Raw genomic sequence first — 24575 nt, forward strand, 5'->3', positions numbered from 1 at the left:
AAATGCATGTGAACGCCCCTCCAATCTGTAATTATGACTAGGAAAATTGGGAATGATCTCTTGACCCCGATCTTTCCCACATGCTGAACTTTGACATCATGCACCACTGAAAATGGCAACAAACACAGTGGTCAATGGTGAGAATGGTTATTGCGTTCCTTCCAAGCTCTGAGCATGTGAATTGCCCAAATCGTTCCTCTGAAGTAGGCAAGAGGTTCATCCGATCACTCCGACATGATATGAATGCGGAAAAAGAGTTTCCCCACTTGGAAATGATCAGAAGCAGCCAATAGGAAGCTCTATGCCAGGGGTGTCAAATGCATTCGGTCTTCAATATATGGTTTATTTTATAAAATAGAAGTTTCGTAAGGCTTTGATTGTTAAGAGTGTACTGATACGAGTAGGACACGTGACATCCTAGCAAAATTGAGAAAGTCATAAACCCCGCCTATTTCTACATTGTATCTTCTGAAAATGTGATTTTAAACCTAACCACACGGTTAACCTTATGCCTAACCCTAATCTTGAATTTTTTTAAAAGTACATTTTTGTTTTCAGGAATTTTTGCTATAGCCAAATGTTCATTTTGTGGCTATGGTAACTAGTGGAAACCATTGTGTGTGTGTGTGTGTGTGTGTGTGTGTGTGTGTGTGTGTGTGTGCGTATCTGCTCTCATGATCCCAGTTGATCTTGCCTCCTACCGACTGCCTTCCATTTTTGAATAAATGCATTTTCGTTGTTAGAGCGGCCACTAGAGTATATTGTCAATATAATGGATAATCTGGGATATAGCCATTTGTGACTGTGGTAACTAGTGGAAACCCCCGATATTTATGTGGTAGTGTTCACACATGCGTAGTGTGCTGTTTCCCCCAATGACGTTGTCTTCCATGTAGCGAGCAGGCTGTTTTCTTGGACACGCCTAGCTAGCTAGCTTTCCTCCAACACCGCGCCGGTTATTGCAATTCCATCCCCTGGAAACCATGGCCGACCAGGCCTCGGGATCCGCCCGGCAGCCCCAGCATGACGGTAAAGATTTGTTCTTTTTTGATAGTCTTTATGTGGTATAGTCTCGATTTAATACAGATAATTAAATGGCCTGTGAATAATCGGGCTCAGCAAGCACCATCACCCGACGTGTCACTCCCTGGACATTATTTCAATGTTCTCTCTGCTGGATATATTCATACATAGCGAGCTACACAGGCCCAAAACTAGATTTCCATACGTTGTTGGGAAATAAATACACCCATCTTGGCGTTAGCTAGCTAGTCGAACGGTGTTTATGTTACCTAACTAGCTAGTTAGCTACCACTATACCTGTCATTGTTGTTTTGAAGCCATTGACAGTAGGCGAGACCATCGACGCAGTGGAAACTGGAAAGGGATAATGCTGGCAGTCACATTTGTACAAGTATCAAACGTTTTCGAACAATGTTTATTTAAACATTAATATTGTAACGTTTAGCTAACGTTAGTTTTCCATCCTCTTGTTTGCTAAATGTAGTTAGCTGCACAGCTTTTGTCTACTCCAACTAACAGGGGACTATCCCATTCATAGATTCTAAGTGCTATAGCTCCTATTGCCCGGGGGAGTTTTCATTAGAGCCCGACGCTTGCTCTAAACGTTATTAACGCACATCGCTTGCGGTAAGTTTTTGGAAACGCAGTGAGAAATCATTTTCAAAAAACACAAAAGGTTAAATTACCTCACACCTTTTTGTTAGGGTTAGTGTTCCTATGTCAACAATAGACTAACGAAACAAATACCAAAATATAGTGTTCGGATGGAATTTTTCTTTAACAACGTTTGATTATGGAAGAAACTGGGGAGGAAGTGTGTCTTCATCAACTGGAGGCACACAACTTGTTGATCTGTGCAAAACGGCTACAGTAAGTGTTTTTTATTTTTTCAATTTTAAATATTTCTCGCAGATATGAAAGATAAGGGGCATCTGTTTTAAAAACGGTTCGAGTATTGACTATTCTACATGTTAAAAGACCTTGTCTGAATTTGTAGTTAACATGAAGCCAGATGCGGGCGAATGTACATGGAGAAGAGTTTTCGAGGGGGACATGGACCAATTTTGAATTTCAGACCCTAGCTAGTTTGCTAGTAGTAGCCACGCAGATACATCGTTGCCCAAAATGTATTGATAATTTCAGCCTATGACTGAATTGAATTTACAGGATTCTTGCAGATTTTGTCAAACTATCTACACCAGATCTTGCAATGGAGATAATGAGTTGTGTCAATGGTTGTAATTGTTACTGATGTCATCCCACTCTGAAATATGTCATGCTCTGCAATATGCACAAGCTGACATTGTCACACCTCTGTTCATTTTAATGGCCTCTGACTTGTATGCCATTTCTAGGAGTTGTCCAAAGTAGAGGTGCTCCATATCCGTCCTCAGTTTAGCACAATGTTTTTGGTTCAGTGTGTGTTTATAGCGACTTTGAGTTTCTACTTCTAATGAAAAGTGCTATCTATATAAAATACTTGTATTATTGAGGCTACATTCACCAGGTGCTAAATGAGTGCAATAACACATTTAATTGACTAAAGACAGGCTTTGCAAAAGGCAACACTCACGCCGCCAAACTTACCCTAGTAAAACTGGCTATCCTACCGATCCTCGACTTCGGCGATGTCATCTACAAAATTGCTTCCAACACTCTACTCAGCAAACTGGATGCAGTTTATCACAGTGCCATCCGTTTTGTCACTAAAGCACCTTATACCACCCACCACTGCGACTTGTATGCTCTAGTCGGCTGGCCCTCGCTACATATTCGTCGCCAGACCCACTGGCTCCAGGTCATCTACAAGTCCATGCTAGGTAAAGCTCCGCCTTATCTCAGTTCACTGGTCACGATGGCAACACCCATCCGTAGCACGCGCTCCAGCAGGTGTATCTCACTGATCATCCCTAAAGCCAACACCTCATTTGGCCGCCTTTTGTTCCAGTTCTCTGCTGCCTGTGACTGGAACAAATTGCAAAAATCGCTGAAGTTGGAGACTTTTTATCTCCCTCACCAGCTTTAAACATCTGCTATCTGAGCAGCTAACCGATCGCTGCAGCTGTACATAGTCTATCGGTAAATAGCCCACCCATTTTTACCTACCTCATCCCCATACTGTTTTTATTTATTTACTTTTCTGCTCTTTTGCACACCAATATCTCTACCTGTACATGAACATCTGATAATTTATCACTCCAGTGTTAATCTGCAAAATTGTAATTATTCGCCTACCTCCTCATGCCTTTTGCACACAATGTATATAGACTCCCCTTTTTTTTCTACTGTGTTATTGACTTGTTAATTGTTTACTCCATGTGTAACTCTGTTGTCTGCTCACACTGCTTTATCTTGGCCAAGTCGCAGTTGCAAATGAGTATTTGTTCTCAACTAGCCTACCTGGTTAAATAAAGGTGAAATAAAATAATTAAAAACACTGATCTGACGATTTTACCGCTTAGTATGGCAAATGCGCCTCTATAGACCGCAAAGCGCTACAGAGGGTTGTGCGGACGGCCCAGTACATCACTGGGGCAGAGCTCCCTGCCATCCAGGACCTCTATATCAGGCGGTGTCAGGAAGGCCTGAAAAATTGCCAAAGACTTCAGCCACCCATGCCATAGACTGTTCTCTCTGCTATCGTCCGGCAAACGGTACTGGAGCATCGGCTTTCGAACCAACAGGCTCCGAGATAGCTTCTACTCCAAGCCATAAGACTGCTAAATAGTTCATTACCTGCACAATCTGCATTGACCTTATCTTGCACTGATTCTATGCACACTCACAAGACTATATTCTGTTTATACACATTTACAGACACACACACACGCATACACACATGCAGACACATTCACACTCATCCTATGCTGCTACGCTATTCTTTTATTTGAATTTTACTATTATCTCTCCTGATGCCTTGTCACTTGACCCTGCCATTATGTACATAGCTACCTCAAATACCCCAGCACATTGTTATGGTACTGGTATTCCCTGCATATAGCTTAATTCTTGTCTATTTTTTATTCCTCTTGTGTTTCTATTTGTCTTATTAACTCTGCATCATTGGGAAGGCCTCATAACAAGAATTTCAATGTTAAGTCTACACCCGTTGTATTCGGTGCATGTGACAAATACATTTTTATTTGAATGGGAAAAGCTGTACAGTATGTAACCTAAAGCTAGTGGAGAGATATTCCCAGAGTAGGCCAAAAAACCCAAATCAAAGACTGGAACTGGCAACTAGTGTACTTTTTGAGCTGGAGATTGACTCTAAAAAGTAAATTATATTACTGTGCCATTTATATAACCATTATGTTGGACACAAGGGATATCAGGCAACTTATGCTGTTTTATATGTAATGAAGTTGAATATTTTACCAACTTGGACACCCCCTGGAGTTTGTTGATGGTCAGGCCTACGTCAAAGTCTTTGTTTAGTTCATTTGAGCATCTGGTCTTCTGGTCGTCTTTCTGGTCAAACATCTTGCTAACACAGTCACTATGCTAATACAGTCATTAAATACTCATTTGATTCTAGCCCCAGAATGCTGCTTGGTATTTTGTACGGCATAGGTATTGTCCTTTTGGATTGGCTACAATTAGTGAGATTGATTTGTTTCTGAGCTGGTCATGGGTGCACCTCAGCCACGCTCAAGGTCCTAAACAATATCATAATTGCCATCGACAAAAGACTATACCGTGCAGCCGTATTTATCGACCTGGCCAAGGCTTTCGACTCTGTCAATCACCTCATTCTTATCGGCAGACTCAAAAGCCTTGGTTTCTCTAATGACTGCCTCACCTGGTTCACCAACTACTAGTTCAGTGTGTCAAATCGGAGGGCCTGTTGTCCGGACCTCTGGCAGTCTCTATGGGGGTGCCACAGGGTTCAATTCTCGGGCCGACTCTTTTCTCTATGTACATCAATAATGTCGCTCTTGCGGCTGGTGATTCTCTGATCCACCTTTACGCAGACAACACCATTCTGTATACTTCTGGCCCTTCTTTGGACACTGTGTTAACAAACCTCCAGACAAGCTTCAATGCCATACAACTCTCCTTCTGTGGCCTCCAACTGCTCTTTAATGCAAGTAATGCTAAATGCTCTTCAACCGATCGCTGCCCCACCTGCCCGCCCACCTAGCATCACTACTCTGGACGTTTCTGACTAAGAATATGCGGACAACTACAAATACCTAGGTGTCTGGTTAGACTGTAAACTCTCCTTCCAGACTCACATCAAACATCTCCAATCCAAAGTTAAATCTAGAATCGGCTTCCTATTTCGAAACAAAGCATCCTTCACTCATGCTGCCAAACATACCCTCGTGAAACTGACTATCCTACTGATCCTTGACTTCGGCGATATCATTTACAAAATAGACAGCCTCCAACACGCTACTCAGCAAATTGGATGCAATCACAGTGCCATCTGTTTTGTCACCTAGCCCCATATACCACCCACCATTGCGACCTGTATGCTCTCGTTGGCTGGCCCTCGCTTCATATTTGTCACCAAACCCACTGGCTCCAGGTCATCTATAAGGTAAAGCCCCGCCTTATGTCAGCTCACTGGTCACCACAGCGGCACCCACCCGTAGCACACGCTCCAGCAGGTACAGTTGAAGTGGGAAATTTACATACACTAATGTTGGAGTCATTAAAACTAGTTTTTAAACCACTCCACAGATATATATTGTTAACAAACTATAGTTTTGGCACGTCTGTTAGGACACCTACTTTGTGCATGACACAAGTAATTTTTCCTACAATTGTTTACAGACAGATTATTTCACTTATAATTCACTGTATCACAATTTTACTGGGTCAGAAGTTTATATACAGTATGTTGACTGTGCCTTTTAAACAGCTTGAAAAATTCCATTAAATTATGTCATGGCTTTAGAAGCTTCTGTTAAGCTAATTGACATCATTTGAGTCAATTGGAGGTGTAAATCCTTGGGAGCAATTTCTAAACGCCTGAAGGTACCATGTTCATCTGTACAAACAATTGTACACAAGTATATACACCATGGGACCACGCAGCTGTCATACCACTCAGGAAGGAGACGCGTTCTGTCTCCTAGAGATGAACGTACTTTGGTGCGAAAAGTGCAAATCAATCCCAGAACAACAGCAAAGGACCTTGTGAAGATGCTGGAGGAAACCGGTACAGAAGTATCTATATCCACAGTAAAACGAGTCCTGTATCGACATAACCTGAAAGGCCGCTCAGCAAGGAAGAAGCCACTGCTCCAAAACCACCATAAAAAATCAAGACTACGGTTTGCAAATGGGGACAAAGATGGTACTTTTTGGCCATAATGACCACTTATGTTTGGAGGAAAAAGGGGGAGGCTGCAAGTTGAAGAACACCATCCCAACTGTGAAACACAGGGGTGGCAGCATCATGTTTTGGGGGGTGCTTTGCTGCAGGAGGGACTGGTGCACTTCACAAAATAGATGGCTTCATGAGGGAGGAAAATTATTTGGATAGATTGAAGCAACATCTCAAGACATCAGTCAGGAAGTTAAAGATTGATTGCAAATGGGTCATCCAAATGGACAATGACCCCAAGCATACTTCCAAAGTTGTGGCAAAATGGCTTAAGGACAACAAAGTAAAGGTATTGGAGTGGCCATCACAAAGCACTGACCTCAATCCTATAGAACATTTGTGGGCAGAACTGAAAAGGCGTGTGCGAGCAAGGAGGCCTACAATCCTGCCTCAGTTACACCAGCTCTGTCAGGAGGAATGGGCCAAAATTCACCAACTTAAGCATGTGGAAGGCTACCAAAGTATGTTTGACCCAAGTTAAACAATTTAAAGGCAATGCTACCAAATACTAAATGAGTGTATGTAAACTTCTGACCCACTGGGAATGTGATGAAAGACATAAAATAGTGATTTATTTCAGCTCTACTATTATTCTGACATTTCACATTCTTAAAATAAAGTTGTGATCCTAACTGACCTAAGACAGGGAATTTTTACAAGGATTAAATGTCAGGAATTGTGAAATTGAGTTTAAATGTATTTGGCTAAGGTGTATGCAAACTTCCGTCTTCAACTGTACATTTCACTGGTCCCCCCCAAAGAGAATTCCTCCTTTGGCTGCCTTTCCTTCCAGTTCTCTGCTGCCAGTGACCGGAACGAATTGCAAAAATCACTGAAGCTAGAGACTCATATCTCCCTCACTAACTTTAAGCATCAGTTATCAGAGCAGCTTACAGATCATTGAACCTGTACATAGCCCATCCAACTACCTCATTCCCATATTTTTATTTAAATATATATTTTTGGTCCTTTGCATCTACTTGTGCAGAAGATTAATGCACATCTATCATTCGTGTTTATTTGCGAAATTATTATTATTATAATTATTTTGCCACTATGGCCTATTTATTGCCTTACCTCCCTAATCTTACTTCATTTGCACACACTGCATATAGACTTTTCTATTGTGTTATTGACTGTACGTTTGTTTATTCCATGTGTAACTCTGTTTATCTTGGCCAGGTCGCAGTTGTAAATGATCTTTTTCTCAACTGGCCAACCTGGTGAAATAATAATCTGTCCACCAGTTAGACCTCCATTTATTGTATTATAAACAACACCAACAGGGATTATTGTTGAAGTGAAGACCAAGTGACCCTCCCACTGAGTCCTGCCTTGGCAATACCAAAAATGTAGTTATGGATTGCCCCTCGCAAAGCTCTGACGAAGGCCTTGAGGTGTAAAGCTTATTAAAGAGCAGTGATACTATCAAGAACAGTGCAGGTTTGTTCTTTTTTTTCTTATCTTATTCAACTGTTACCATGCACCTGCAACAAAGATAGCTCAGATATGCGAGTGCCTTTTGAATTTTCCCTTTTAAATAAATTAAATCACTGCTTTCAGGCTGGTTGTATTGCAGTGTGTAGAGGAATACCCTTTTTTCCCCCTGGAAGTTTCTTTAGTGTTCTTGTTTTGTAATTTCCCTTAGCGGTGCTCCAGCAGCGAGTGGCAGCCCTGGAGCAGGAGAGAGCTGAGTTTGTCAAGCGCAAACAGCAACTGGAGTCTGAGTTCAACCAGAAACGGGCCAAGTTCAAAGAGCTCTACCTGTCCAAAGAAGGTAACTGTTCAATCTGCTGTCTGCATTATGCCATGTTGCTAATGGTAAACTTGTGTAGTTAGCTTCATGAATATGGACCCTGGTCTCCTGGAACATATCCAACCTTATCATGGGTTACCTCCTATCTTTTCCTCTCTTTCCTCCCAGAGGAACTGAAGTGCCAGGCAGCGTCTCTGGAGGGGGCCCAGTCGGAGCTGAGTCGTGTACAGGCCCAGCTGGAACAGGCCCAAGCTGACATGGAGAACATCAAGGCGGTGGCCACTGTGTCAGAGAGCACCAAGCAGGAGGCCATTGACCAGGTCAAGGGACAGTGGCAGGAGGAGGTGGCCTCCCTACAGGCCATCATGAAAGGTACTGTAGCTAGGCTAACTCTACATTGCCTCCTCTGGCCCTAATTTTGCCATTCAGTATCTAGTTGGTGACTCTGTTGGAAGGATTCCAGTAGCTGTAAATAACCCATGTAACATTTCCTCTAGACTAGGCCTGCATGAAAGGCAGTCATTTTGATCCCATGTCATTGCCATGCTTCTGTTACAGAAGTAGCATCTTAGATTGATACGCAGAAATGAACATAGAATAAAAAATTGTCAGCAAATAAAGTTTGTTAAATTGAGTTTAGTAGGTATCTAGTAATGAGCCTGATTTGAAAATCCACTGCTACTCTTTACACTGAGGATCAGTTATGAGCACATTGACTGGTACTGTGTTATCTCCCCTCCCCCCTCAGACACAGTGCGTGAGTATGAGGTGCAGTTCCACCAGCGCCTTGAGCAGGAGCGTGCCCAATGGAACCAGTACAGGGAGGTGGTGGAGAGGGAGATGGGCGAGCTGAGACACCGCCTCTCTGAGGGCGGCCAGGAGGAGGAGAACCTGGAGAACGACATGAAGAAGGTAGGCTGGTTTCACACCGGGGGGGGTGTCATCAAAGTACATGAATCCTTTCATCAGTGTTGGGGTCAATTCCATTGCAGTTCAATCAATTTAATAAAAACAGAAAATCTCCATAGAGAAGCCTTGAAGAGAATTGGAATGTGACTCTATTTGAATGTGTTTTCCCCCAGGCCCAGGAAGATGCAGAGAAGCTACGGTCAGTGGTAATGCCTATGGAACAGGAGATAGCAGCTCTGAAAGTCAAACTGACTGTGGCAGAGGACAGGGTGAAGGAGCTGGAAGCCTCGAAGGTTAGTCAAAAGGGTCTGGAAAGGAAAACAAAGACTTTTACAACACAGACAAGATCTCCATGCTTATTTTATTAACAAAACAATCTTATCCATCCAAGATGTCAATTGCAGTATGGGTTATATCTAGACGACGGTAGGCTAGATTCAGCCATGGGTCGATTTGACGGAGTGGATGGTCAGGGGGCCGGAACCTAATTATAATTTGTACACTGCAAATTGACCACAACCAAGCCTAAAAAGAGATTTGTATTTGAAAATTACAATGAGACACGATCACATGTGTCTCTAGGGAACAGATTTCCTAAATTAAACACATTTTTTTTTGCTGAATTCCTGGTTATTTAAAAAAAAAATTTTTTTGCCCAAAACTAAAATAATAAAAATATCCCTTGCGGGCCGGTTTTGGCACGCAGGCCGCCTTTTGCTGACCCCTAATTTAGACCATTTGCAGAGGACCATGAATTTAGGATCATTATTTATGACATTTATAGACAAATAATCTAGGCAAAACTGTCTGAAGTGATACAGTGGAAGAAATACTTCCTAAAAATGGCTTTCAGTTTAAATATGTCATTTGAGTTACTGATAAATTACTTGTTTTCGTTCTGTAGGTAAAGGAGCTCAATCATGTCCTGGAAGCAGAGAAATCCTGCCGCACAGACCTGGAGATGTACGTGGCGGTGCTCAACACTCAGAAGTCAGTCCTTCAGGAGGACGCAGAGAAACTACGAAAAGAGCTCCACGAAGGTGACACACTCGTAAAGCTTTTTTTTTTAAGCAAGCTGTTAGCAGTTGATGTTATTCTTTAATAACACAGACCCCAAAGTAAATCAAGGGGAGGAAAATAGGTTTATTCAAGTAGGACAAATCATGTTTGGAAGTAGATGGTCATTCTCCCCTGTCCTCAGTGATGCTCTCCAGTGATTCTCCCCACAGAACAAAGGGACAGCATGTAGTTTTATAACCCAGCCCTAGCCTGTGGTTGACCAATTAGAATTCCTTGCAATAAAACTGGGCCAATGGCCAAATACAAGTATCCTATTTCAGGCTCACTGTATAGACAAATTCCTCCCATTGATCCCCTATTACAGAAAAAACACTTTCCATTCATCTTTAGTACTCTATTGACTTTTAATCCTCTGTCTCTCGTACTCTAATGACCTCTTGTCCTCTCTCTGCGTTGTGTATTTATCTTTCAAATTTTCTTATACTGTCAAACATAAGGATAAGAGATGTAAGACATTTCAATACAGAAGTACAGCACAGTATTGTCTCTTTTTTCTCTCTATCTCTTGCTATATATATCTGTCTGTCATGTTTTTTCTTCCATGGTCAGTGTGTCACCTCTTGGAGCTGGAGCGGCAGCAGCACAACCAGCTGAAGCACACTTGGCAGCGGGCCAACGACCAGTTCCTGGAGTCACAGAGGCTGCTGATGAGGGACATGCAGAGGATCGAGAACGTGCTCACTTCTGAGCAGCTCCGGCAGGTGGAAGAGATTAAGAAGAGGGACCAGGTACGCACACCTGGAGTCAGAAGGGGTGTGGGGGGGGTTAGTGGCCTGGGGTGTGTCTGGCCGTGCAAGATTTAATCAGACAATATATGAGGAATAGAGTAAATACTGACACTGTAATGACAGACAATTTGACGTGATATTGTGTGTGCATGTGCTCTTATGGGAATGCCAGTCAGTTAAAAAGGCGTAAATACCCTGTCAAAGTGTAGTCCATTTATTGACATTGTTTCCCTCAGGAGGAGGATGAGAAGGAAAGGATCAGCCAGGCCAAGGAGCAGAACGAGGAAGACAGGACAGAAACCGAACCTTTAGAAGACTCATTCCTTGGGCTCAGTATTGAAGAGGTATGGATATGATGTCACCAACACCTTACAGAGAGCACATGCCTCAGACACATGTGATCTTCTCTCTTTAAAAAATTATCTCTTCAGTTCATATTGAATATGAAATAGCCATAAAATCTGGACATTAACTCCACATCTTTACAATGACTTTGCGTCTCGTTGAATGTATAAGGTAACCTCTCCACCTAATCCGCTGTGACAAGCATGGTCAATTGTGGTCTAAAATGCCATCTCCTTAAATATCTTGGAGAATTTCTTTAATGACACTAACATAAGTATTCCAGAAATTGGTCTAAAGCATGTGATTTTGTTCAAAGCACTGTTCTCTGACAATGTACCTCACATTTCCAGTTTTGACATCGCACTCACAACAAAAGCACATCCCAAAAGCACATGGGCTGACTGAACGCAGCCTGAAGTGCTACTCATCTACTTCTGATCATTACAACCATTCTATCCCTCCCTCTTATCTCCTCCAGCCCCACAGTGCCCACGGCTCCATGCACTCCTTAGACTCTGACCTGGTGGCAGGGGGCCCTATGGACCTCTATAAAGACGGCCTTCGGAGGGTCCAGTCCACAGACAGCCTGGGTTCCTCTCCTGGTCTCCAGGGCCTGGGGGGCTACAACCATAAGGCCAAGTCGGCCAGCCACCTAGATGAGTCCGACTTCGGACCCCTGGTGGGGGCGGACTGCGGGGCCCCCGAGGGCCTGGCGGGCTTTGGGGACACGCTATCGGTCAGCTCCATCCAGCTGACGGCCGGCCACTTCCTGCTCACCAAGGTCTTAAATCAACTTTTCATTAGACTTTCATGTATTGTGTCTGTAAAACGATTGATCTTTCAAATGGAGTTTTAAATAATGATTTGTTATGATCCAGGACCAGGAGAAGGCTATAAAGGCCATGACGCCGGAGCAGGAGGAGACGGCCTCGCTGATGTCCAGCATCTCCCACGCCCACGACACCACCTTCCTGACCCCGTCAGGCTACCGCCTGGTCAGTGACCAGGAGTGGAACCTGCTTCAGCAAGAGGTCAGGAAGAGGACAGTTTCATACAGTGTTTTGGTTCATTTAAATTGTTTGATGTTTTGGTTGGACTTCGTTTTGCAGTACAATATTGTCCGCTATACGTTGTTTGCATGGTAACCGTTGTTGGCTTGTAATCCCTTAACCACTTTGGTTCAAAAGCACCAATAAGTATAATTTAGTACTAAGTACTGTATTTGTTACTATTAGGAAAATACAATGTAGCCTAGGTGTTGAAACAAAGTAAACAATAAAGTAAACATTCTTTACACTGCTATGAATTGTGTAAAGTTTAGTCTGCACACATAGACAGCCTGGGGTTTCCATATAAATATTTTGTATTTACCTTGTGGTATTCCTCCTAACTTCATTCTTGGCTGTCTGTCACTAGGTGAAGAACGCAGGAAGGAAGTTGGGACGGCGATGTGACATGTGCTCTAACTACGAAAAACAGCTGCAGGTCATCCAGGGCCAGGAGGCAGAGACACGCGATCAGGTAACGCCCTCTCTCTCATTCCCTGTGACACTATTACAGCTTAACTTTCTGTGATGTATACACCTATGTCAAGGATACTTAAACGGAAAGTTCCTCCCAAGATCAAAGTCCTCTTTAGTGATATTTAGTCTTTCTGTATTCCATGTCATATGTTTGGCTCCCACTAAGCTACATGCATTAGAAGAAATCTGACCACAAGAAACCTAAATTAATGGGGGGAAAGAAAAAGTGCAAGTTAGCTGGTGCCAATCTTTCTCATTCATTTGTCTCCGTCTCTTTGGTCTCTCAGGTAAAGAAGCTCCAGGTGATGCTGCGGCAGGCCAACGACCAGCTAGAGAGAACCATGAGTGAAAAACAGGAGTTGGAGGACTCTGTGAAACAGGGCAACGAGGAAACTACTGCAAAGGTCTGTCCTCCTTCAGCGCCAGCTGTGCCACCAGAGACTCTGGGTTTGCGCCCAGGCTCTGTCGTAACCGGCTGCGACCGGGAGGTCCGTGGGGCGATGCACAATTGGCCTAGCGTCGCCCGGGTTAGGGAGGGTTTGGCCGGTAGGGAAATCCTTGTCTCATCGCGCACCAGCGACTCCTGTGGCGGGCCGGGCGCAGTGCGCGCTAACCAAGGTTGCCAGGTTCACGGTGTTTCCTCCGATACATTGGTGCGGCTGGCTTCCGGGTTGGATGGCGCTGTGTTAAGAAGCAGTTTGGTTGGTTGGGTTGTGTATCGGAGGACGCATGACTCTCGACCTTCGGGAGTTGTAGCGATGAGGCAAGATAGTAGCTACTAAACAATTGGATACCATGAAATTGGGGAGAAAAAGGGGTAAAATAAAAAAAAATACACATTAACACACTTCAGAATCCAAAAAGTGTCAAGGATAGTAAAGCGTCAGGTAATCTTTATGCTTAGTTCTTTTGTTGTTTGAGGAGTTATTTCTAATCTTCAAAGAATGTACAGTCGTGGCCAAAAGTTGAGAATGACACAAATATTAATTTCCACAAAGTTTGCTGCTTCAGTGTCTAGATATTTTTGTCAGATGTTACTATGGAATACTGAAGTATAATTACAATAATTTCAGAAGTGTCAAAGGCTTTTATTGAAGTTGATGCAAAGAGTCAATATTTCCAGTGTTGACCCTTCTTTCAAGACCTCTGCAATCATCCCTGGCATGCTGTAAATTAACTTCTGGGCCATATGATGGCAGCCCATTCTTGCATAATCAATGTTTGGAGTTTGTCAGAATTTGTGTTTTTTTTTTGTCCCCCCGGACTGATGGTAGCGCACACTTTTGTCTTCTCCAGACAAGCTTTTTTCCAGATGCCCCAAACAATTGGAAAGGGGATTCATCAGAGAAAATTACTTTACCCCAGTCCCTTTTGCAGAATATCAGTCTGTCCCTGATATTTTTCCTGGAGAGAAGTGGCTTCTTTGCTGCCCGTCTTGACACCAGGCCATCCTCCAAAAGTCTTTGCCTCACTGTGTGTGCAGCTGCACTCACACCTGCCTGCTGCCATTCCTGAGCAAGCTCTGTACTGGTGGTGCCCCGATTCCACAGCTGAATCAACTTTAGGAGACAGTCCTGGCACTTGCTGGACTTTTTTGGGTGCCCTGAAGCCTCCTTCACATAATTTGAACCGTTCTCCTTGAAGTTCTTGATGATCCGATAAATGGTTGATTTAGGTGCAATCTTACTGGCAGCAATTTCCTTGCCTGTGAAGCCCTTTTTGTGCAAAGCAATTATGACGGCATGTGTTTCCTTGCATGTAACCATGTTTGACAGAGGAAGAACAATGATTCCAAGCACCACCCTCCTTTTGAAGCTTTCAGTCTGTTATTCAAAGTCAATCAGCATGACAGAGTGCTCTCCAGCCTTGTCCTCGTCAGCACTCGCACCTGTGTTGAGAGAATCACTGACATGATGTCAGCTGGTCCTTTTGTGGCAGGGCTGAAATGCAGTGGAAATGTTTTTTGGGGGGGATTCAGTTCATTTGCATGGCAAAGAGGGACATTGCAATTCATCTGATTACTCTTCATAACATTCTGGAGTATATGCAAATTGCCATCATACAAACTGAGGCAGCAGACTTAATTAATATTTGTGTCATTCTCAACTTTTGGCCACGACTGTACAATGCTTATGGTTGGAATGTGGATAAATCAGGATACGTCATTCTTTTTCTGTGGATTGTATGTTCAGTTATCCTCTGGAGCATGTGGATTTCTTGCTTTTTCCCAGGTCGCTGCTCTCATGCACAGAGTCCAGGAGTCCGAGTCACTGCTTAAAACACTACAAGAGGCCTTCAGTCAGGCCAAGCGGAACACACAGGAACAGATGGTGAGCAGCACTTTTCTGCTACAGCCTCTCAATACAGCCTCTGTTTGGGCTTCCGGTGTCTCAATAGTGTCAGTCTGTGCCAGAAGGCCTGTGTAAATAAAGTTAGCAGCAAAATCATTTGAACATGCCATCGCTGCGTGTGCCTTTTTTGATTTGGTGATTCAACCAGCTTTTTACTGTAAGAATGATGTTTATCTTGCTGAAGAGAGAGCTAGTGGAAATGTGATGGAATGTTCTGCCTGATAGACGTTTGACCTCTAATCACACTTGTGGTCTCTGTCCTTCAGTCTGTGTCCCGCAGTTCCATTTGACAGTACATTGAAACACCAGGAGGAAACAGGATGATGCCACATGATTTGACTGAGTGCTGTTTTTGCCATAATCAGGCTGTGCTGATGCAGTCCAGGGAGCAGGTTGCGGAGGAACTGAGTAGACTGCAGAGGGACAACGACAGCCTAACAGGCAAACACCGACTCCACTTATCTCTCCAGCAGCAGGAGGACTTCAAACTACCCACCATGGTGCAAGTACGAGACAATCATTCACAGCCACCATTTTGAGAATTGCTCTCAGGCGCATCTCAATAGTCTAAAGGAGAGCCCTCTTCTTTTTTTTTTCACACTAATTCATAGATTTACAGAAGAATGTCTCTTGACATCTGAATAATAAACAAGAGTTCATTGCAAGGACCATCCAGGCTCTTCATTTTTTCCCCCCTGTGCTTACATGGCATTGACAAAGATAAACATCAGTAATATTCCACATTTAAATCCAAGGGGGATAATGTGATATGTATTTTATTCCTAGATCTAGTCAAGTCATTTTCTAAAACTTTGTGTTCCAAATACATAGATTCTGCACAAATGATAGGAGTGTTATGTCATGTTAATGTTGTAAAAAAACAAAACACCTGGAATTGTAAAGATCTAGTAATGTTAGCAGACCTGCACAGAATCTGTCGTTCAGAACTGAAACCATCACCTTGACTGACCACGTACTATTTCAACTGACTGGTTAATGAACTGGCAGGGAGAACATACTAGGGCCCTTCAGGGTGTTAAGGATTCTATAGTGTACTTGTTGACTGCTTTAACATGAACAAGTCTTTAGAGTGAAACCAAAACTTGATGAAAATGCAGTATCTAAACTCTCGTCACCACCATAATGGTTATTGGCGTCTTTTCCTTCCATATAAACTCATATCTCAGTATTCAATTACATTTATTTTTTTAAATGAGGGATTGAAATAGGAATACGTTGGAGTAAATGAAGAAAACAATTCAATCTTGGAAGAACTGATAGTAACAAGTATGGAAGGGATGGAACAACTTGGTCTGAAATGTATGAGTAAGTCACCATACACATCTCCAAGTGCACGGTCCCCAGAAGCAGACGGCCGTCTGGTTCACACCATCGAGCTATTTACATGTTCATCAGGTACTTCTTTCACCATTCATATACCCATTGTGACTCACTTAAATTGGTACGTGCAACTATTTCTGCTCCCCTCTAGGAACTACAATCCCTGGTGCTGCAGTTGCGGGAGGACATAGTTGTGGTGCGCACGGCTGCAGACCACCTGGAAGAGAAGCTGAAGGCGGAGATCCTGTTCCTGAAGGAGCAGCTCCAGGCAGAGCAGTGCCTCAAAGAGAACCTGGAGGACACACTACAGCTGGAGATAGATGGCTGCAAGGAGGAGATAGGTGAGGCTCACCTTCTCATTCCTTAGGCTTGACACATAAGGATAGATAGAGAAGAACCATAGATGTATATTTGACATACAGCTCTGGGAAAGATTAAGAGACCACTGCAAAATTATTTGTTTTTCTGGTTTTACAATTTATGGTATGTGTTTGGGTAAAGATGTTCATTATAGTTTTATTCTATAATCTACTGACATTTCTCCCAAATTCTAAATAAAAATATTGTTATTTAGAGCATTTATTTGCAGAAAATGACAACTGGTCAAAATAATGAAGATGCAGTGTTGTCAGACCTCGAATAATGCAAAGAAAATAAAGTTCATATTCATTTTTAAACATCAATACTAATGTTTTAACAGTGTTCAGAAATCAATATTTGGCAAATCTCTGGGTTATTCCAATCACGGTTTTCATGCGTCTTGGCACAATCTCCACCAGTCTTTCACATTGATGTTGGCTGACTTTATGCCACCCCTGGCACAAAAAAACATTTGTTTGATGGCTCGTGACCATCCATCTTCCTCTTGATCACATTCCAGAGGTTTTCAATGGGGTTCAGGTCTGGAGATTGGGCTGGCCATGACAGGGTCTTGATCTGGTGGTCTTCCATCCACACCTAGATTGTTTTGGCTGTGTGGCATGGAGCATTGTCCTGCTCGAAAAAACAATCCTCAGAGTTGGGGAACATTGTCAGAGCAGAAGGAAGCAGGTTTTCTTTCAGGATAATCTTATACGTGGCTTGATTCATGCATCCTTCACAAAGACAAATCTGCCTGATTCCAGCCTTGCTGAAGCACCCTGAGATCATCACCAATCCTCCACAAAATTTTACGAGACCTGGAGAGCCCTACAAGCTACTGTGTCTCACACCCACTGTGTGAGACACTGTCACTTTGTTGTGCTATAATCCTCATGCTCATTAATCAAGATATCTATTGATTAATGTACCAGATTTACCGAAAGTTTACATTTCATCTGTATGTCCTGGGCAGGTGTAGATGTTTATCTATGGCTCTGAGTTGAGCTATCTGGATACCTGTTGATGAACTGCTGGTGCAGAGTGAATATGAGCAATAAAGAATCTTGAGTTGCATTTAATAAGAGCCAGAGATGCTAAATATGATGCTTAGCCGTCAGCTCAAACTTGTATGGCTTACAGTAGTTTCAGCGGTACAAATTACAGTAGAGTTAAGGGATAAAACATGTGCTGAGCAAGTGTTCAGCTTCACGGTCACATACTGAACCCATCAGCGCAACTGAACTCAGCTTCTCCACCATGAAATTGCCTGTCTTTTCCTTTGAATTTCATCCAATACCCTCGTTCTCTGAAGATTTCCCCTGTACCCTCTCAAACATTTTTCTCCTTTCCTTTTTTCTTGGTTGGTGACTGTTGTTCAGATATCTTGGAAATTACGAAACACACTGACGAATCTTCTTTAGGCTGTTTGTGTTAATACTGTACATGTTGGATTAATGGCCGTATGACACGGAAACTCACTCACTGCAGTAATGTTTTTGAAAATGTGGCATGCCAGATTGGTATGGGAAGGAGAGGATTATGGACATAGCACCTGTTATATGCTAGCATAGTCCAGTCATAGCCATTCACTTCAGTTAGCATGGTTATGACTAACCATGTAATACCATTAATATGGCATAACATCATAGCTTTCTTTTTTGTTTCTTTGTCTTCGGAAATGTTAATCAAACACACTGCTTAAAGTGCGGAAAAGTTGAATTCTGGCCCAAGTTATGAACACTTGATTGCTCTGTGTGTCAGTCTAATAGCATGGAGGAGTATTTTGTTTGCTTGCTTAGTAACACATACACCTCACGCACCACTCTCATTGGCAGAGGACTAATGCATTATTCATGAATTGACAAGTCATTTTCCAGGACCTGCATTAGAATTCTAGAACGCATGTCTTGGGTTGATGTTCTGATTACCATCATAATGACACTTTATGTATCTGTTTTTTTCTTTTCCCCAGCGTCGTTATCCAGTCTGAAAACTGAGCTGGAGCGAGTGAAAGCTGAGAAAGAACAGGTACATGAACTGTAGGGAGACTGCATGAGTCATGAATGTGAAGTCAGATTGTCTTGAGTGGCTGCCTTCAATAATGTAATCCCAGCTAAGGCCTAAAACCACTGGCTTGTTAGATTAGTAGTTGCTGTTTGAAATGTATGGAACAATATGTACAAATGTAAGTGTGAATGATTTATTTACCATCACCAATGTGTTATGTGAAAGCTGTTGTAAATTAATGAGGTTATCAGTTTTCACCAACCATTGTTCCGGAGAGCTACAGGGGGTGCAGGCTTTTGCTCAAGCCTCGCACGTACACACCTGAATTAACCAAGGTCTTGATGTTTAGTTGATTACTTGAATTGGGTGTTTGAGTACTGAGCTGGAACAAAGGCCTGTGCATCTAACTTTCTATTAGGACCAGGGTAGGAGACCATTGGCTTAACCTAATTGTTTTGTTCTGCATTGTAGTCTGTCTGTAGCCTAGCTGACACACAGATCACGTGAAACAGCGAGAGCTGAGTCCCACTGGTCTGGGCAGGAGGCTGTTATAATTCCATATTCCACTCTTATCAAGAGCTGACACATTGATTGTTTTGTTCCCCATGGGGGTTTGAGACCTCTCGTTTTGGATTTGTAAATCAAACAGTTGTAATGGAAGGAGGTGACACTGTGTGTGGGTGTTTGAGTGAGAAAGACACAGAGGACAACCTACCAGTAAGGCACAGCCCCCTTCATTATCATTACATCGTCCCAACAACATCAAACAGCCTCCCCAGACTGTGAAATCAGGACTTTGAGTTTGGTAGTAAACTGTTTATGCCAGTAGTTGATAATAACTGTGATGTGCTCATTTCCCAGCTGGAGAGCAGCCTGGCAGAAAAGAGGAAGACATTAGTGAGTGTCCAGGGCCTGAAGAGCAGTCTGGAGGAGCAGCTCAGAGAGCTCACCACAACCAAGGTCAGAGGTCATTCACTGCTCAGACATATCACAGGAGGTTGGTGGCACTTTAATTGGGGAGGACGGGCTTGTGGTAATGGCTGGAGTGGAATAGGTGGAATGGTATTAAATACACAAACGTGTTTGATGCCATTCCATTTGCTCTGTTCCAGCAATTATTAGTCATCCTCCCCACAGCAGACTCCACTGGCCTGTATGTTACAACTGGCCACTGCTGCTGTTTCTTTCTCAACTATCTGTGATAAGTCTCAGCATCGAGTGGGAGTAGTGATACTCAGTGTGCTGTGTGTGGTGACAGACGGCCCTGGAGGCTCAGGCATTGGATGAGAAGGACAAAGCCCTGCGGTTGCAGACGGAGCTGGATGTTAGTGAGCAGGTGCAGAGGGACTTTGTCAAGCTCTCCCAGACACTCCAGGTATGGACAGTACTGCTGCTGGGTTACCATGGCCACTAGGCTCTCTGAGATCACAAACGGTGGTTACTCGTCAGCTTGGGGTGTTTAACATTCATAGAAAATGCGCCTCCAAAATATGTGTCCTAGGTTATATATGACCGTGCCTCTGTCTATTGGTAGGCAATGCATGCCTTCCCCTAGAATTGGAGGAACACTTACTTGCTTGTAAAATGCATAATAGTATTCAATCAACATTTGTGATGTAGATCTTAGCCATACCTTTCTCTTTGACAAATGGATCTGTACCTTGTCTGACCCATAGAAATAGAGTGAATTCATTCTATTTCTATAGTCTGACCTTACACTTGATAGGTGAGTCCGCATGATAGTGGTGTTACTGTGGCAACATTACTCCAACTCTTATAGTATACCTCTTACCATGGAAACTATATACAGCACCTCATCAGTGCTCATTACACTATTTGATAGTGACTTATTTTACTGTATCTGATGTGCGTCATCTACATGGCTGTATGTGTATTTCTAGATCTAGTAAATTCAATGTAAATAATTCACTCTTCCCCCTCAGGTCCAGTTGGAGCGGATCAGACAGGCTGACTCTTTAGACCGTATCCGAGCCATCCTCAACAACACCAACTTGACTGACATCAGCCAGCTCCCAGAGACATGATACCCTTGGCTGAAACTCCATTCTCCCTCCTGCCCCTAATTTTCCTCTATCTCACTGGCCTAATGACATTCTCCTACCTTTCCAGGCCACTCCCCCACTTCCACCACCCAATGGAAGGGATCCGGAGGGATAAGAGGGGTGTGGGTGTTTTTAAATGAAGTCTAAATCCAAGATGATGGATATCTATCATTACAGGAGAAAGGGCCTTTTCTGTATAGGATTTGAAGCACACAAGGCAGGAGTGAAGGTGAACACTACTACTAAGAGGTTGTAAATAACTAAATGACTGTTTCCTGCAGAGTGTCAATTCTTGTATCTTTCCTGTGGTTCTACTGTAGACATTGGACTGGCCATATTAGCCCAACCAAAGGAGGAGTTTGTAGTCTTCTTTCATCTACAACTTCTCTTTCAGGTAAAGGGAACAAATGGATCCATACAATTTCTGCAAGTGGTTAATAAAATGTTCTCGCTCCCACTTAGTTTCTTACTTAGTCTTGCCCCCTTATGTTTACTGTTAATCTCCTTTTCTCTCTCCATGCAAGGGTTTTTCTGTATTTTTACTATTTTTCTACATTGTAGAATAATAGTGAAGACTTCAATTTTCTGATTGACTGACCTTCATGTCTTAAAGTAATGATGGATTGTCATTTCTCTTTGCTTATTTGAGCTGTTCTTGCCATAATATGGACTTGGTCTTTTTCCAAATAGGGCTATCTTCTGTATACCACCCCTACCATGTCACAACACAACTGATTGGCTCAAACACATTAAGGAAAGAAAGAAATTCTACAAATGAACTTTTAACAAGGGAAAGGGGGTTACCTAGTCAGTTGTACATCTGAAGGCACACATGTTAATTGAAAGGCATTCCAGGTGACTATCTCAAAGGAATGGATAATCCATAGAACTAACTAATTGACTAATTCTTCTGAAGGGTGGGTTTTTCATGGTCTGAGATCACCGTTGACAATGTTCCTTTGATTACATTTTCAGTGTCATGCCTGAGTGTTAATGGTAACTCATTGATGAAGAGTTTCTCTGACTTTTGTCCCTCTCTTGCTGAGAAAATGCACTCTTGTCTCTACTTTTTCCTATGTATTTCATATTTCACTCGTATAGTTTTGTTTCTGGCTGCACCACAAATACTCTTTTGAAATGAGGGGGCTTTGACCAGGATATGTCATTTGTAAAGTATGTCCACATTGAACACTACCTGATTCATCAACACTGTCCCTAGTGTCATGGAGTTTCTGGCACAACTTCTTGAGCACATTCTGAAGTTGCTTAAAGGCCCAGTGCTGTCAAATGTGATTTCTACCCTGTTTTTATGTCATATTGTACAACAGCTGATGAAACTAGCACTGTGAAAAGTGTTATTTCCTGATAGTTGCTGGTTGAAAATACAATCTACACAGGACCTTCTAATCAGCAGGTTTGCATGGGTGGGGGTTTTGGCTTTCTGTAGATAGACCAATAAAGAGTTGCAAACCTCTGTCAATTACAGCTGGTATTCAGTTTTCCCCTCCCCACTCAGACCACTGCCAGACAGTCCTAACAACATTTTTGCTGGAGTTTTTCCTAAAAAGTCATTTTTACCAATTTGAATGGAAATCTATTATAGTAAGGTACCTTATTGTTACCCAGAAATGATTTGATATTAATATAAAAATGTTTCATTTGAGCCTTAAGAATAGGTGTCATGTCTCATTGGAAATGATGAATAATGTGAAATCTGACTCATGGTCAAGTTTTACTAGGTTTCCATGGAACTGGTTGAGTACTCTTCCTGTTAAATTAGATCCATGTTGGTTTCATGTCCCTTTTTCTTGGACAGAACTGTCAAATCATCCTGACAGATAATCACTAAACCCTAAGTGGGCACTAGGAGATGGAATTATTGAATAAGAATGAATATGGTTTTGGCAATGAAGGCTATGATCATTACTAATAGCAAGAGCTGTACAAAATAGAGGTCTCTAGCATCAGAAAAGTTCACCAATATAATAACACACATTTTCAATATGGTTTGTCACTCAAGCAATCCCATCAGGCAGTTCACACGAAAGAGAATGGTTGGCTTTGGGGAGAAACTTTCCACATTTGAATAATCTACTTAATACAGCCTTTTTAGAAACGCGTAATGCACCGTGAAGTATTTGCATTTTAATTTCTCTAAAGGAATGAACCTCTAGGCAAGGATTTTAAATGGTGGTAGTGATGGACTTAACAGTTTGTGGATTTAATTGTGTGTGTGTGGTGGGTAAAATGCGTTTTCATTCATTAGCTGAGGTGACTGCGGTGCTTACAGCACTTAGGGTTGCTCTATGGAAAATGTTTAGACATGACGCATGATTTATTGCTTTTAACTGTTGTAAAACAATCATCCTTATAGGAAATGTTTCCTTAACACTGAACATAATTCGACAATGTGATTTTTTTTTAAGGATACATTGAGATCATTGAATCTTTGACTTGCATGTACTACATCTATCAATTGGATACATCTGTAAATGTCTTGAGTTTATCAGAATCTTGCTATGTTTTGAGAGGATATGAGTAAGGAAGTCAGATGAACTTGCGCTGAAAGAAATGAATGTTTATGGCTTGTAAAATGATTGATTCTGTGTAATATTGTGAATTCGGTTTAGACCTGGGTTCAAATACATGTGTATTTTAAGTATCAAAGTGCTATCATTATAGTGATAATCACTAGTCACTACAACATGTTCACAGTACCCCATTCATTTCGAAGGAGTTGAATATCTGTCTATTTCAAATTGAATTCGTAACAGTCAGCATTAACAAGGCTTTTTGGTTCTATCATTTCTATGGAATAACTTGTCTACCCTTCCCTTGAATAGTACTGCTGTTTGTAATTGTCTTAAGGTCCTCAAACAACCCCTTTTTATTTGGGATTTGCATAAACAAATGTATTGTGCTCCTACAGTTACTAAAATTCCAATGAAAAATGACAGTGGCTTTCAGTTAAGATGTTTTAATTTAGGATTTCACTGTGGCGTAATGTTTCCTGCAGAACAGTCATTCTGATAATGGTGGGAGGAATCTTTGCAAAAAAGTTATTTTTGCATGCTTTGATTCTTCTGCTAGGGCCTCTTGCAAATGTGTATATATACAGTACTGTGTACATTTCTGTATATACCTAATAAACCAAATTGTACTTTATAGAATGTGTGACTGTCTCTCAAACACAATGGACCATTGGAGGGCAATCCTGTAAAAGGCTCTTAGTAGAACCCATAAAAAACACTGGACAGCACAGCCTGTGAATTCCAGATACTTAGTGACTACAATAAAATGGGAAATGCATCTTGTTCAGAAAGCTCTTCTAACCGAGGATTGAAGATGTTTGCTATGGAAAACTATTACTTGCAATAAATGAAATTACCTTTTTTATAAACATTTCCCAACTTTTATTGCCCAGGTCCTTGACTGTCAAGATTTTATTTAGTTATTTCTCAGATGGGATTAAATATTTTCAGCATGCTTTCTGGCTTTTGTTGGAAGTCGACACCGAAGCACTTTTTTCCAACCTGAAAATTACCACTACCAGGAAAAAAAACAGCTCCAATGACTAATTTCCCAGATTTTTGGCAAAGAAGCCATTTGCCTACTTCCCCAGTCTGAACAGGAACAGCTGGCATGCTAACATCCTGTCAATGTCATTGCGCTAACGTTAATTAGCATTGGCTCGTGAAACTACCTCAAACTTTCTTCATACTGAATGCAGAGACAATGATATCCACGATGG

At 42.2% G+C, this 24575-nt stretch overlaps 1 protein-coding gene across 2 annotated transcripts; it reads left to right on the forward strand.

Annotated features, from left to right (window-relative positions):
- Positions 1-855: 855 nt before the first annotated feature.
- LOC112228506 (rab GTPase-binding effector protein 1) lies at positions 856-21419 on the forward strand. 2 transcript variants are annotated; one of them, XM_042309474.1, is made up of 20 exons: positions 893-1029; positions 7648-7804; positions 8010-8138; positions 8286-8489; positions 8866-9029; positions 9200-9319; positions 9931-10066; positions 10656-10834; positions 11071-11178; positions 11658-11960; positions 12058-12210; positions 12596-12700; positions 12990-13106; positions 14934-15032; positions 15419-15559; positions 16546-16735; positions 18727-18782; positions 19623-19721; positions 20020-20136; positions 20705-21418. In XM_042309474.1, exons 4-20 carry the CDS (start codon positions 8375-8377, stop codon positions 20804-20806), a joined length of 2304 nt encoding a protein of 767 aa, XP_042165408.1. In that variant the 5' UTR covers positions 893-1029; positions 7648-7804; positions 8010-8138; positions 8286-8374; the 3' UTR covers positions 20807-21418. The 2 variants fall into 2 exon arrangements, with proteins under 2 accessions (XP_024249646.1, XP_042165408.1); XM_024393878.2 differs by lacking the exon at positions 7648-7804 and having other exon boundaries at positions 856-1029; positions 20705-21419.
- Positions 21420-24575: the final 3156 nt, after the last annotated feature.

Source organism: Oncorhynchus tshawytscha, linkage group LG30 (genome assembly GCF_018296145.1).
Source record: "Oncorhynchus tshawytscha isolate Ot180627B linkage group LG30, Otsh_v2.0, whole genome shotgun sequence".
Taxonomy (NCBI): domain Eukaryota; kingdom Metazoa; phylum Chordata; class Actinopteri; order Salmoniformes; family Salmonidae; genus Oncorhynchus; species Oncorhynchus tshawytscha.